We start from the raw sequence: 12,951 nt of genomic DNA, 5'->3' as shown, positions 1-12,951 counted from the left end.
TGTGTGTGTGTGTGTGTGTGTGTGTGTGTGTGTGTGTAGTTTGCAGAGGCTGGCAGTGTCAGCAGAACCCCAGCCAGTCTTACGCTAGACTGGACACACAATGATGATGACTGATGAGTCCACTCCACTGTCTCTCCTTCCTCCTTTCTCCTCTGTCTCTTCTTGTCACTCTCCTTCCTCCTCTCTCCTATCTCTGTGTGTCTCTTCTTCACTTTAACACTACTGCTCTCACTCTCTTACTTGGACTCCCTTTCCTCCCCTCCCTCCTCTGCTCTCGCTGTCTCTCCCTCCTGCTCCTCGTCTTTTAGTTTATTTGTTTTCATTTTTTCTTCTTTTGTGCCCCTGTCTCCTCCTTTCACTTCCCTCTTTAAACAATCTGTCTCTGTTTTCCCGCCTTTGTCTCGCTGCAGTTCCAGAGTCCGTACTCCTATTCCCCTCCGTTTCGCTTCGGGACGGTTCCCAACGGCAGCACCGAACGCAACATCAGGAAGAACTATCCAGATATGCATCAGTACATGACCAAATACCATCAGACTGGCGTCCAGGATGCGCTGGTCAGCCTCAAGACTGGGTACGGTAATCTTGTCAAGTCAACTCATGTCAAGTTGAGATTTATTGTACCTGAGAGGCTAATTCTGTTTGCAGACAGCATGTATGCATAAGAAGTGAAAACAAACAAAAAAGGACGTTGCATCACACAGAAACTCGGCCCCATGGGGCCCAGCACTAGCTCATGCTAAAACGCTGCAGAAACTGTGCTCAGTGTTTCTGTCACTGACGGTAAAAAGCAGACGCTGTCTGCAAGTGCTCATTATTGAGTCTTGCTGCTGGAAAGAGGAAAGAGGGAGCTGCCAAAACAGGGAGAGTGTAATTTGTTCTGGAGTTTGCTACCTTTATTCTCCCTCCTAAACACACACTAATGGAAGGATGGCTGCAGTGCTTTTATTTGTTCATTAGTTTTGTGTGCTTTGATCTTTTGGGTATTTTCTCCAAATATAATTTTACATTTTGCTTTTCTCTCTCTGCAATTACTTCATTGATACTGCATATCAAATAGATATGGTTTGTTTCTCATACCTCATATATTAGCTTTTGTTTATACAACATCAGAACTGTATAATTAATGTGCTCAGCAGAATCATCAGTGTTTCATTCAGTTCTTCAGCGAAATTGGTTGTTTAGGCCGAAGAAAATGTGAACAGTTTGGAGTTTCTGCACAAGGCTGTGACACAAAGGACACATTTAAAATGCTCTGTACTTTAATGAATCTACAGTGTATTGTTTTCATATGCTGTGTGTACTTAAATGAATTAAATTCTCTGTGCAGTGTTCCAACAACAGATACTCAATGACTGCATTTAACATATGCCCTTTGGTGAACAGTTTAATTCAAAGTGTTTAATATTTATGCATACATCTCTTACATGGAGCGCCTCGGGGGGATTGATTAGCAACAGGGTGTATCCATTGGATTATATAAAACCATTTTTTGCTGATGAAGAAGATATCAAAAGGGTGCTGCTGCTCTATAGGGTAGTGATATCAGCTGCTTGTTCCATTGTGTTTGGTTAACCATCATACATCACGCTTCTGTTTCTGCTGAGCTCAGATGTATCGGGCCCACATCGGGGGATTGTTGCGTCAGATACAAATTGAGCCCCCTTGGTTTGAATTCAGCTTGTCATGTCAGAATAATGATCAAAACTGCGAGTAAAAGATTCCAGCTCAGTGCCAACAAAGGCATCCTCATGTGTGTAAATATTTACCATACCAGCGTGCACACCGGACAATACCCTTAGTTACAGAGTCCAAATCTAATCTGCGTGAGAATTCCGGCTTCAGGAAAACAGAGTGTTGTGAGTAATCCGACTGGTTTGTTCATGGATCTTTGGAACATTGTTACTGGCACAGCGCTGTGTGTACATTAGGCTCAGTAGTGAAGACTCAGCAGTGTGGTGGTCTTTAGTGATGAAGCCTGACGGATCAGATTTCACATAGTCAACAATCCCCAAATACATTATAATTGTTTATTTAATTGAAATGTTGTACATTTTAAAAAGACATATAAAATCACAAGAGAAAAATATGTCCCTTCATTAACTGGTGCCCGCCACTTACAAGGCCCACCCTCTGCGACCCTTTTAAGCAGTGGTTCCCCACATCTCTGGCTTGTGAGCAATGTCCACATCTGATCCCTGGTCACAGGTGATGGCCTTAAATTATGAGTAGCGTGAGGTTCAGAGTGATTGTTTTTCCCCAGAGATTATTCCAGTCAAACATTTTTTAAGTCTATCACAAGAATAAAGCAATGAAATTCTAGAAATGTCTGGAGAAAAAACAATTTCTTTTTCCTTAACTCATCTTCTGACCTCCAGCTGTATCTGTATGCTTTAAAGGAACAGTTTGACATTTTGGGGAATACACTTACATGCTTGCTTGCAGAGAGCTAGATGAGAAGATTGATACCACTATCATGTCTGAGGCGTATCAGGCTTCTCATCTAAGTCTTAGCACAAAAGCAAATAAGCATATTTCTGAAAACTATTTCTTTAGATAAGGCGGTCTGAAAGTTGTCCTTGTTACAAAACACAGTGCAAAAAGTCTGTGAGGAGTTTTGGTGCAGGACTATTTCTTGGCCTGGCGCAGTGACCTCCTGGAGTCTCTGCTGGTTACTCTTACATCTATCTGCAAGAAATAAAAAAGCATACTACCCAAAATGTCAAACTACTCATTTAAAGCATACCAATGTCTAGTTGTGACTGCATGTCACAGGTTGGGTATGTTTATTTCATTGAAAAGACATGTCCCCTTCCCAAATTGCTTTAACTAAATAGTTTGAGGCCAGAATACTGGGGCAGCTGTGGCTGAGGAGGTAGAGCGGTCATCTACCAATTGGAAGGTCAGTGGTTTGATCCTTGGCCCTCGCAGTCCTTGGGCATACTAAGCCCTGGCTGTGCCATCAGTGTGTGAGTGCATGTGAACTTTTTGTCCAATTCCATTTCTTATTGTCAGAACAGAATTACAAGGGGTAGTGTTTGAAATCTTCTTTGAAATGGAACAGCCCTTCAAGACCCTGATACATCACCACTTTGCTGGCATTTACATGAACAGACGCCACAAGTGTTGCCAGATATTGCGAATATGCAGTTTTCTGTAGTATGGATTTCTTGTGTAGGGTAAATCATCCTTTTGCTGTGTCAGGACACTCACAATTTGTTCACACTATCAATCAATCAAGTCATCAAATAAAAAAGGAACACTGTGAGGTGTAGAGATGGGTACCGTTAAGATTTTAATGATACTACTACTCTTACCAATGCTGCTTATTGATCCGGTACTTTAACAGTACTCTTATTGTTTCTTTTTGGGGTTTTAAGAGAAAAAATGAACTGATTAAGAACAGAATTAATATTGCCTCATTTTCTATGTATGTAAGTACAGTATATAAATTAACATTCTGCAACAGCATTGTTTGGAATTCAATTTCAATTTATAAAGACCAATATCACAAATCACAATTTGCCTCAGAGAGCTTTACAGCATAAAACACCTCTCTGTCCTTGGACCCTCACAGTGGATAAAGAAAAACTTCCCCCAAACAATCCTTTAATGGAGAAAAATGGTAGAAACCTCAGAAACTTGAATACATTACCAGACTATAACATAATCGAGGTGGATGGGGTAACGGGAGAGGAATTAGGAGCTAGGCGGTCGAAAAAGGTGCATCCCCCGCCTGTTTGTGAAGCACTATTGCTAGATGTTTTGAAAGATTGCTCGAGTTGTTGAACTTGTGGCAACAAGCAGCATCAACTCTTGTGAAGTATAATCATACTTCAGAGGGTTTTTGCTCTCTCCACCATTGTCACTGAGAGCAGGGCGTCTGTGTTTGTGTGACACAGAGTGGCAGAACCAGCCCCTCACACATCCAGCAGGCTGTGAGGCTCCGACACAGAGAGCTCTGCTCTGGACTGAATAGCAAAAATGTATCAGTGACGAATGTCTTGATCTTATTGCAAATTAGAAACGGAGCTGGTAAGATAAAAACTGTGCACGATAACGTTTATGTAACCTAAATGAACAAGAAATATATCTTCTGGATTTGTCCAATACTGATAGCAGAACCAATAACGTCAGAGCTTATCAATACTGCGGTCTTTCATAATTCGGCCCCTGGGCCCGTTAAATACCAGGTTTCGGTACCCATGCTTAGTGAGGTGAGTTATATAAAAATTCGCCCCCTACAGTTGTCACGAGTGTTAAATTAGCTATAGAGACCAAAAACGTTTTTGTACCAGGCTGTAAATATGTTTATTTCTGCTGTACTGTTGGGCATGTTAACATAGTGGTCCATGGGGTTTGATTGGCTTCTGGAGCCAGCCTCAAGTGGCCGTTCAAAGAACTGCAGTTTTTGACACTGTGTTGCCTTCATTTTTCAGTCCCGGAAATTGCCACTTGGTACAAATGTGTGTGATGGGTAATGGTGCTTGTTTTGTAAAGTGCTCTGAGTTTTCGCTATAAGACTAGAAAAGCACCATACCGTATATATGCAGTAATATTCAGAATATAGTTTATCAGAAAAGTGAGAAGAAAAAAAAAATTTGTGAAGCAGAATTTTTATTTTATTTTTTTTTCAATCCTTCCCTGTTAATGATGTCACAACCCGTCACACTTATCAGTTACAGGCTGGAAACCCGTGGTCCAGATAGTAAATCCATAACGTATGGTTCTCTTACAGAAAGCTGGACGCTTTTATTTATGACGCTGCTGTGCTGAACTACATGGCGGGTAGAGACGACGGCTGTAAGCTGGTTACCATCGGCAGCGGTTACATCTTTGCCACCACAGGTTACGGTATCGCCTTGCAGAAGGGATCCTACTGGAAACGCCTGGTTGATCTGGCCATACTGGGCATCATAGGAGATGGTGAGGCGCTCATGCGCATCCACATTCTGCTCCGTCTTAGTCACGCTGCATTGAAGTTTAAGTTTCTCAGATGTTCCAGGCCTTTAGTGTTATTACAGTTGTGCCATTGCTCAGCTTTCCCTCCTTCCTCCCCCTCCCCCAACACTCCCCCCCTCTCCTCCCTCCCTCTGTCAGAAAGCTATCAGGGGCTAGTCTTAACACACCATTTCATCATCATTACTGTGTGTGCGTGCGTGTGTGTGTGCGCCCACTGTGTCCTGTTATGTTTACTCCTCCAGATTGTTCTGTATAATAAGCTGTGAGATGGTGCGAATGGAAGAAAGAGAATGAGCCAGACAGAAATCAAACTGCTGAAACCACTAAAGCGCTTCACTTCACACCCGGCCTTTTTATTCAGGGCAAACACCCGCGTGCGCATGCGACACACAAACACACTCAGTCTGATAATAATTCCTCCCATCTTTCCTTATCATTCCATCACTATCAATTCTTCTCCCTCCTCCTACAACCCTTTTTTCACTCCACCTCCTGTCTCCTTTCCATTACGGTCTATTTACCACTTCACTTCTCTCCCCTCCTCCCTTCTCCCCTCCATCTTTCCTCGTAATGATACGCCCTTTTTCCCACCATACCTCTACCAGCCGCCTGCGCTCTCTCTTTTTCTTTCTCCCTCCTTCTGTTCCTTTTCCTCTGTTCCTCACACCTACTTGCTGCCACTTTAAACTTTCACTTTAACCATTTTTCTACCTTTCAAACAGGTGAGATGGAGGAGCTGGAGGCCCAGTGGCTGACTGGGATCTGCCACAACGAGAAGAACGAGGTGATGTCCAGTCAGCTGGACATAGACAATATGGCCGGTGTCTTCTACATGCTGGCCACAGCCATGGGACTCAGTATCCTCACCTTCATCTCTGAACACCTTTTCTACTGGAGGTTGAGATACTGCTTCACCGGTGTCTGCACTGGGAGGCCGGGTCTGCTCTTCACCATCAGCAGGGTGAGAGAAGGAAATGTTTCTTTTCCACAGCAGAAATTTTTGACAGCAGGTCCAGTTCCAGCCCCTGAAAGCCAGATTTTTCCTCCTCTGCCTCTGAGATTGTGCTCTCAGATGTTGCCGTTAGAATTTGCGGTGTTGATCGCCACTTACTGATCAAACACCATCCTCAAGAGTGCAACAACTGATGCAGAGCATTGATTGGGACTGTTAGAAAGCACTGGTTGTTGCAATATCAATATCAGGACTCGAGATGGGAAATTTCTTGTAAAGTTATTGACGTTCAAACAGTAAAGCCGACTTTCAAGACTACACTTAAAGAGTATGAAATAAAGCGGGAGTGGGCTAAACACACAGAGAATAAGCAAGAGAAACAGCACTTAACTGTATTTGCAAATTGTTTCAATGCGGTCTCATACTGAAGCAGAAAAATAACAGGAAAAAAAAACTCACACATTATTGTGACTTTGAAGACAGCTGTCGAGCCTTTGTGGTGTTTAACAACATCAATTCAAACATCAGACAGTAAATTACAAAAACGATTACTCTGCTGTCTGTCTTGTTGTGTGCAAAAATTGCATCTCAAACAAAGCCGGCTAATTTGCCTAATCTTCATGGTTCCTCAGATGCGGTGAAAATGCAAACAGGGACTCACAAACAGGACTTTAAGTTGTGTGAATGCCTGAGATGTGTCTGAAACGTGATTGTTTCACTTAAGGGAAGTCACAAATCTGTGGACGTGTGTGTGCCCGTGTGTGTACTTGTGAATCATATGTGGAAAACACACACAACAGTTACTGTTAATACATAGAAGGAGCCTGGGTGTGTGTGTGTGTGATAAAAGAGGAAAGAAGGGGATAGTGTGATTATAGAGTCCAGCTGAGGTAGAGATGAATTTACTGCTCCGCATGTGGACGGCATGGATAGAGGAATCAGACCGCTAAGAGGATGATGTGAACACACACTCATATAGACACACACATATACACAAAGCTCTTTCTCGATCGCTCTCTCACACACACACACACACACACACACAAGTCTGGTCTAACAAAGTTAAAAATGGTAGCATATATGCAGGTGCAGCGAGGTGAGGGACGGACTTGACCATACACAGGCAGACACACACACACACATACACACACACACACACACATACACACACACTCACACACACCTACACAAACCTAAATATACTCACACAAAATGGGCACATCCAGACAGACCATTCTTTCATTATTCATATGTCATGTCTCTGTGTTAGGCAGGGCTTTTATTCCAGACGAGCAGCATTTCACACATTAAATGTTTTACAAAAAGAGTGCGATGTCTGTCTGTGTCTGTGTGTCTGTGTGTGTGTGTCTCGGTGTGCGCATGCCGTCAGAGGAGCGATGCTGGAGGTTAAGTGGCTCCAGGAAGAACATCTCCTTGCACTCAAAGGCCCCCTCCAGTGACATCATCACCTAAATTTAATTTTCCAGGCGCCTCTGAAAGCAGTTCATCTAAAAAAGTGGCGATTATCTCTTCTTGCCACATTACAAAACAAAATGAGGTTAAGGTTTGCAGTAAATGCACCGGAGGAAAGGATGCAGAGGTCTCTCTTAATTTACCGTGCAAGGAAATTAATCTTGTGCATGTTTGAACTTTTTTCTTGTGAAGTCATTGGGTTGGGAATTAACTCTTCTATTATCTCTGTTATCTCGCTTCTCCCTGCCTCTCCTCTCCTCTCCTCTCCTCTCCTCTCCTCTCCTCTCCTCTCCTCTCCTCTCCTCTCCTTCGCTCTTCTCTTCTCCCCTCCCCTCTCAGGGTATATGGAGCTGTATCCATGGTGTTCATATAGATATGAAGAAAAAGAATCCTGAGCTAGACTTTAGTCCTCAAGCCAACATGCTGCATCTACTCAAGTCTGCCAAGTCCATGGCTTTGTCTTCTCCCAAACGCAACACTGTTCTTCTGCAGCCCAGCATCCTCGATGTAATGACAGGAAAAGGTACTTTCACAGTGTTACACACAGTACACCTTACAGTCTATATCTAAAGGAACAGTTCACCTCAACATCAAAAATACATATCTTTCCTCTAAAGTGTAGTGCTATCTAACAATCTAAATTGATTTGCTGTAAGATGCTGAGTGTTGGAGATATCAGCCGTAGAGATGTCTGCCTTCTCTTGAATATAATAGAGCTAGATGGCACTCAGCTTGTGGTGCTCAAAGCACAAAAAAATACATTAAAAAATTCAACAGCAATGTCTCTTTCCAGAAATCATGACCCGGTTACTCAAGATAACCCAAAGACCTTGTTGTGAGCAGTTTCATGTAGGGACTATGTTCTTTCTATTGAACTTCAAGCGTCAACCATATCACCGTGCAGAAGAAAGCGGGCAACTACTCATGGACGAGAGGCTTGTGCTTGTGACAGTGCTAAAATTATGGCACCCTCCTCAGCTGAGCTGTAACATTAGCTACTCAGTCGTGTTGACTGAGCTAACACTAGATGCACACTTCCTTCTGCGTGGTGATACAGTTGGCGGGTGTAAAAAATAGTTCCTACATGAAACCACTCATAACAAGGTCTGTGGATTATCTTCAGTAACCAGGTCATGATTTCTATAAAGAGACACTGCTGTTGAGTTTTTCAAATGTAGCCGAGTGCCACCTAGTTCCATTATTCTGGAGAGAGGGCAAACTTCTCTATGACTGATATCTCCAACACTCAGTAACTCACACCAAAATAATCTAGATGAATAAATCACACTACAGGTAAGAGGAGAAAATATATATATATATATACAGTGGTGTGAAAAAGTGTTTGCCCCCTTCCTGATTTCTTATTTTTTTGCATGTTTTCCACACTTAAATGTTTCAGATCATCAAACAAATTTAAACATTAGTCAAAGATAACACAAGTAAACACAAAATGCAGTTTTTAAATGAAGGGTTTTATTAATGAGGAAGAAAAAAATCCAAAGCTACATGGCCCTGTGTGAAAAAGTGTTTGCCCCCCAGCTCCTGTTAAAACATAACTGTGGTTGATCACACCTGAGTTCAATTTCTGTAGCCACACCCAGGCCTGATTACTGCACACCTGTTCCCAATCTAGAAATCACTTAAATAGGACCTACCTGACAAAGTGAAGTAGACCAAAAGATCCTCAAAAGCTACAGACATCATGCCGAGATCCAAAGAAATTCAGGAACAAATGAGAAAAAAAGTAATTGAAATCTATCAGTCTGGAAAAGGTTATAAAGCCATTTCTAAAGCTTTGGGACTCCAGCGAACCACAGTGAGAGCCATTATCCACAAATGGCGAAAACACGGAACAGTGGTGAACTTTCCCAGGAGTGGCCGGCCGACCAAAATTACCCCAAGAGCGCAGCGACGACTCATCCAAGAGGTGACAAAAGACCCCACAACAACATCTAAAGAACTGCAGGCATCACTTGCCTCAGTTAAGGTCAGTGTTCATGACTCCACCATAAGAAAGAGACTGGGCAAAAATGGCCTGCATGGCAGAGTTCCAAGACGAAAACCACTGCTAAGCAAAAAGAACATTAAGGCTCGTCTCATTTTTGCCAGAAAACATCTTGATGATCCCCAAGACTTTTGGGAAAATATTCTGTGGACTGACGAGACAAAAGTTGAACTTTTTGGAAGGTCTGTGTCCCATTACATCTGGCGTAAAAGTAACACCGCATTTCAGAAACAGAACATCATACCAACAGTAAAATATGGTGGTGGCAGTGTGATGGTCTGGGGCTGTTTTGCTGCTTCAGGACCTGGAAGACTTGCTGTGATAAATGGAAGCATGAATTCTGCTGTCTACCAAAAAATCCTGAAGGAGAATGTCCGGCCATCTGTTCGTGACCTCAAGCTGAAGCGAACTTGGGTTCTACAGCAGGACAATGATCCAAAACACACCAGCAAGTCCACCTCTGAATGGCTGAAGAAAAACAAAATGAAGACTTTGGAGTGGCCTAGTCAAAGTCCTGACCTGAATCCTATTGAGATGCTGTGGCATGACCTTAAAAAGGCGGTTCATGCTCGAAAACCCTCCAATGTGGCTGAATTACAACAATTCTGCAAAGATGAGTGGGCCAAAATTCCTCCACAGCGTTGTAAAAGACTCATTGCAAGTTATCGCAAACGCTTGATTGCAGTAGTTGCTGCTAAGGGTGGCCCAACCAGTTATTAGGTTTAGGGGGCAAACACTTTTTCACACAGGGCCATGTAGCTTTGGATTTTTTTCTTCCTCATTAATAAAACCCTTCATTTAAAAACTGCATTTTGTGTTTACTTGTGTTATCTTTGACTAATGTTTAAATTTGTTTGATCTGAAACATTTAAGTGCGGAAAACATGCAAAAAAGTAAGAAATCAGGAAGGGGGCAAACACTTTTTCACACCACTGTATGTGTATATATATATATTTTGATTTCGGGGAGAACTGTCCCTTTAACACTATATTAATATAGTGTTCTATACTGTACTTATATTGTATACTTTAAATCTTCACAGAGCAGGTAAACAGGGCACCTGTGATGACATTGCTCACACGTACAGAGGTTACTTTGCCTTCTCTATACAGTCTACGTATGCAGATCTAAAGGTGACTCCTTTCACCTTGTTGTGGACTCAGACTGTAATCAAATTGACTGTCGTCTATAAGCTCGCCTCATGATTAGAAACACATTAGATGGCACACACAGTGTGCCAGGGCAGTAGATAATGTATCAGCTAACTGAGCATCCATCCAAACATCCATCTATTGTATCTGCTGTCTGAGGTGCATCTCTCCTTGTCTCCTAGGTAACTCACTCCATAGTCTGCCCCCGAAGGGTCCTGGTCTCTATAGCAACGCCGCTGGTCCGCACAGTTTCTTGTCATTGTCCGGGCGACACAAAAACCTCCTTAACAATGCTGCACCATTTCCCGTGCAACCAAAAGCCCCCCCTCTTCAGACCAGCCCCAACAAGCCCCAGCTGTCAATCACCAATGACAACGGCAAGACCCGCCTCGCCGGGCCGGCCCTCGCTGCTGTTCCTCAGGGCTCGAAACCTCGAGCCCTTTGGAAGAAAAGTGTGGAGACGTTGAAGACCCAGCCTTCTGTCGTATCACCAGGCCCCAGCCCCACCCCAGCATCTGGACCTGGACCTCCAACCATGAAGAGTCAGCGCTACCTGCCCGAAGAGCCGCCACACTCTGACATCTCAGAGTGCTCCAGCCGTCCACCATCACACAAAGATTCTGATTCCATGGCGGCGAGGGGCGGATTCAAGCCAATCAATCAGCTGAGGAAGAGGGGAGGGGGAGGAGGAGGTGGTGGTAGTGGAGGAGGAGGAGGAGGGGGAGGAGGAGGTGGAGGAGGGGGAGGAGGAGGTGGGGGTGGAGGGTCCAAGATCTACTCCATTGACTCAGACCAGGCCAGTCTCCAGTCCGCTCCCCCCTACCAGCGAGACAGCCAGGGGGGAGGTGAGGACATCAACTACCCCCCTGACCTGTTTCCACCCAACAGCACATACTCACACACTCACACACTCTCGCACCAAGCGGACGCACCCATTTTGCAGCTGAGTGCCAGCCTGCTGCACCACAGTCACAGCGCAGAGGCCGACCTGCACTCTCTGAAGGACAAGAAATACAGCACCTACACACACAGCAGGTATCACGCTCAGCAGAAAATGAACACCGTGACTGTGTTTCAAGTGCTTTTATAGTTTTGTATTTTTTGTGTGTGTGTGTATAATCAGTGTCATCCTCTCTCCCTGCAGTGTGAAGGACAAAGCTGGAGGATCGTTCGATGCTCCAGGTGCAGGACAGGGGACACAAAGCGCCAGGGCCAGCCACTGTCGCTCCTGCCTGACTAAGCTGAGTGGTTACTCTGGCCTTTACACTGTCCGGACGCCACAGGCTCGCTGCGATGCCTGCGCCCACCTGGGAAACCTGTACGACATCAGCGAAGACCACCTGCACTCACACTACGCCCACACACACACTCATCCAAACAGCGGGGACATGTTTACACACTACCTTCCCCAGAGCGAGCTGGGCATGGTGGGCGAAGGGGACGGGCTAGTCAGCCACTTCGAGCCCTCCCCTTCCTCTCCATCTCCTCTCCCCACCCCCTCGTCGGCCCAGCACCTTCAGCTGAGTCGTCAGCACTCCTACGAGAACGTGCTTCCGGACGGCGTTCCTGAGCGGCAGACACAGCTGCACGCCCACCTGCGGGGGCTGAGCCTGCCAGACAGAGATAGGGATAGGGAGCTGACCCTGGACGAGGGCGCCTATGCTAATGTTCTCACAATGCGCTCTGATCGTCCATTCAGCAGCCGCAGCCCCCCCTCTCCGTCACCCTCCCACCACCACAGTCTGGACGCCCCTATGCCCCTCCCCCGGCGCTCGAAGAGTCTCTTCCCCGATCGCCCGTCTCACAATCCTTTCCTCCAATCAGCTCCTGGCACGGCACAACGAGATCCCTCCCCTCAGTCTGTCACACGCATGCCACAGAGAAGTTCTGCCCACGAGCTCTATAAGCAGCGAATGCCGCTGTCGCTTACCCTCGGTAACCATGGCAGCCATCACAACAACCAGCATGGCGGCCTTGTCGACCAACAGGTGTTCTACCCTCAGCAGGAGCCCCCTGTGGTGGCCTACATGGTCCCACCTGCCGCCTCTCAGCCAATGAGCTATGTGACAGCGCCGCGAGCCTCGAGCGCAGGCGGCAACAGGCCCCGGCTCTACCGCCGCATGCCCAGCATCGAGTCTGACGTCTGAGAGTCACACGCAACACACTTACTCTCACTGAAACACACTAACACACACGCATGCAAGACAGAGGTGTGTGTGACTGGACCAGGCAGCTCTGATTCTAAGCACATACACAGGAACACACAGACACACACGCACAGGTGAAAGACGGGAAGGTCTGCTCTGGACTCAAAGGTTAATGGCGATGCCGAGTAAATAAATCATTGTTTCTTTATCACACCCTCTATAGGGCAGGGTTGGGGCCACAGGGACACCTGGAGGCACAATACG

General features: G+C 45.3%; 1 protein-coding gene across 1 annotated transcript in view; it reads left to right on the top strand.

The window, feature by feature from the left end:
• grin2ab (glutamate receptor, ionotropic, N-methyl D-aspartate 2A, b) overlaps window positions 1-12,687 on the top strand; it is a 125,979-nt gene extending 113,292 nt beyond the window's left edge. The window contains exons 15-21 of the mRNA XM_050044961.1: window positions 411-571; window positions 4,736-4,923; window positions 5,682-5,920; window positions 7,724-7,907; window positions 10,723-11,232; window positions 11,269-11,575; window positions 11,685-12,687. Coding sequence (XP_049900918.1) covers window positions 411-571; window positions 4,736-4,923; window positions 5,682-5,920; window positions 7,724-7,907; window positions 10,723-11,232; window positions 11,269-11,575; window positions 11,685-12,687 — 2,592 coding nt within the window. The remainder of the gene's footprint in view (window positions 1-410; window positions 572-4,735; window positions 4,924-5,681; window positions 5,921-7,723; window positions 7,908-10,722; window positions 11,233-11,268; window positions 11,576-11,684) is intronic.
• The last annotated feature ends 264 nt before the right edge of the window (window positions 12,688-12,951 follow it).

This window comes from Epinephelus moara, chromosome 5 (assembly GCF_006386435.1).
Source record: "Epinephelus moara isolate mb chromosome 5, YSFRI_EMoa_1.0, whole genome shotgun sequence".
Lineage (NCBI taxonomy): Eukaryota > Metazoa > Chordata > Actinopteri > Perciformes > Serranidae > Epinephelus > Epinephelus moara.
This window is presented reverse-complemented; position numbering and strand designations above follow the sequence as displayed.